Below are 1989 nucleotides of genomic sequence, written 5' to 3'. Positions count from 1 at the left end.
GGTAAAACATAAAAGGGTTTATGTCGAAGAACAGTATTATACGAGGCTTTGCCTCCATTCGTTTTATATAGTTCATATAAATTTTTAACGGTGTCCAAGAGATATCTTATTTGAATTTTGATCTTATTTTTCGTTTTGCATTCTTTTTTTCCTGCTGTGGGGCGGCTCACATCATCTCTTAGATAGAAATCATGAATTTCTTTCTTTAAACTGCATCTTTTTGATGACATAACCACATATTTTCTTATTTTACCCTTCAAACCAATCACTTTGGTCAGTTTATTTGTTATTCTGTGTTTTTTAGTTATAGGATTAACGATGACTTTTTTAGTACATTTTTTTCTTGACGGTTTGATAACTTGTATACATTTCAATGACTCAGAAAGAATTTGTAATTCATTATTTGTTTGTGCAATATCCTCCTTAGTGTATTTTGCTTTGTTATTCTTTATAGCTGCAACTTTCTGTTTCAGACGATATATTTGTTTCTTCATATTTTCATTTCTTTTCATTGTCACTATTAAAGCTTCTTTCGTTGCTTTAACTTCCTTTGTCAATTTTTTTGCTTTTGCTTTTATTTTTTTCGTATTAGTATTCTCTTGAAATTCCTGAATATATTGTATAACTTTAACACTAGAATTAGATATTTCATGGGTGGAAAGTACAACGTGCCAGAAAACAAAAAATTTTTGGACTTCTTTCAAAACTAAATTTTACAAAGTAGTCCTAAGTTAAAGGACAGGTAAATTTAAAAAAGGTACATTTTTTCTGCGTTTGACCCTGTTAATTTATTTAAAGTGGTCACGCGGGACTCTCTTAATTAAATAGAAGGCTCGGATCCCATGAATTTTATTGCAAAAATAAAGAAAGAGCATAGGAAGGGAAAAGAACAGGTAAAGTAAAGGCGTAAAGCCTGTAACAAAACAATGATATAAAAACGGGTACAATAAAACACTCCCTAATTAAATACAGGTTATGGTAAAAAGGAACTTACCCCAAAAGGGCCTGTAACTTCTAGAAATATCTTTATAAACAGTTAGGTTACATGATGATTTAACTGGTCAGATTTTTTTCTCAGCTCACGTAGCTCGCTAAAAGTAAATGAGGAAGAGGAAAAGGAATTTAAGAACGATTCAAAATTTCAAAGTAGGTGGCCAGGAACCAGAGAAAAAGGTGACATGACGAAGAAAGAGGTCGCACCGTCACAGAATTGTCTTTGAAATACACTCTGAGGCCTTGTCATAACCGCAAATTTCTGCAGGACAAAGGTTCTATTAATTTTGGTGGCATTAACCCAAAGCAAAATGCCGTATGTCATTAAACTCTGAAAGTAGCTGACGTATATCAGTCGTAGGACAATGAGCGGGTCTGCAAATACAAATATCTAGGCACATGGTTAACTGAAGACTGGTACAGTGAAACTGAAATTAAAACCGTCCTTGAAGTTGCCAGGAGTGCCTTTAATACCAAGAAGAATGTATTATGCTGTCGTTGTCTTAAGATTCATTTGCGCACTCGACTTATTTAGTGGCCAATACTTCTACAAAAAGCATATCTGGAAACGTATTGAAGCATTTGAAATTTGGGCCTACAGAAGAATGTTGCACTTATCATGGACTCAGAAAGTCACCAATGACGAAGTTCTGAGACTAGTTGGACAGAAGCGTAAACTTTTGCAGACCATCAAACACGAAAATCTTGCATATCTGGGTCATGTACTTAGGCATGACAGATACGAGCTTCTGCAACTGATAATGATGGGAAAAGTCCCTGGTAAAAAGGAAAGCTGGTCGTAGGAAAGAATCGTGTTTGAGGAACATACGATAGTGGACTGGGATAGCGAGTGCCGCCCAACTGTTCAGCCTCGCCAGGAATAAAGATAAATATGCTGAGCTGTCAACCTTCACTAGTTGGACAGGCACCTTAAGAAAAAGAAGCTAACGTAAACCAATCCACGGTTTCTCCACACTGCAGAGCTGACCCTTTATT

The 1989-nt window shown here is 35.5% G+C and overlaps 1 protein-coding gene across 1 annotated transcript in view; it reads left to right on the top strand.

Annotated features, from left to right (window-relative positions):
- Positions 1 to 1598: 1598 nt before the first annotated feature.
- Positions 1599 to 1989, top strand: part of LOC113229022 (facilitated trehalose transporter Tret1-like) — an 11828-nt gene continuing 11437 nt past the window's right edge. Inside the window, exon 1 of the mRNA XM_026462492.1 lies at positions 1599 to 1773. Within this exon, the coding sequence (XP_026318277.1) occupies positions 1599 to 1773 (175 nt within the window). The remainder of the gene's footprint in view (positions 1774 to 1989) is intronic.

Source organism: Hyposmocoma kahamanoa, unplaced genomic scaffold, assembly GCF_003589595.1.
Source record: "Hyposmocoma kahamanoa isolate Upper Pololo Valley unplaced genomic scaffold, ASM358959v1 270, whole genome shotgun sequence".
Taxonomy (NCBI): Eukaryota; Metazoa; Arthropoda; class Insecta; order Lepidoptera; family Cosmopterigidae; genus Hyposmocoma; species Hyposmocoma kahamanoa.
The sequence above is the reverse complement of the archived record's forward strand: the minus strand, read 5'-3'. Positions and strand labels throughout refer to the sequence as shown.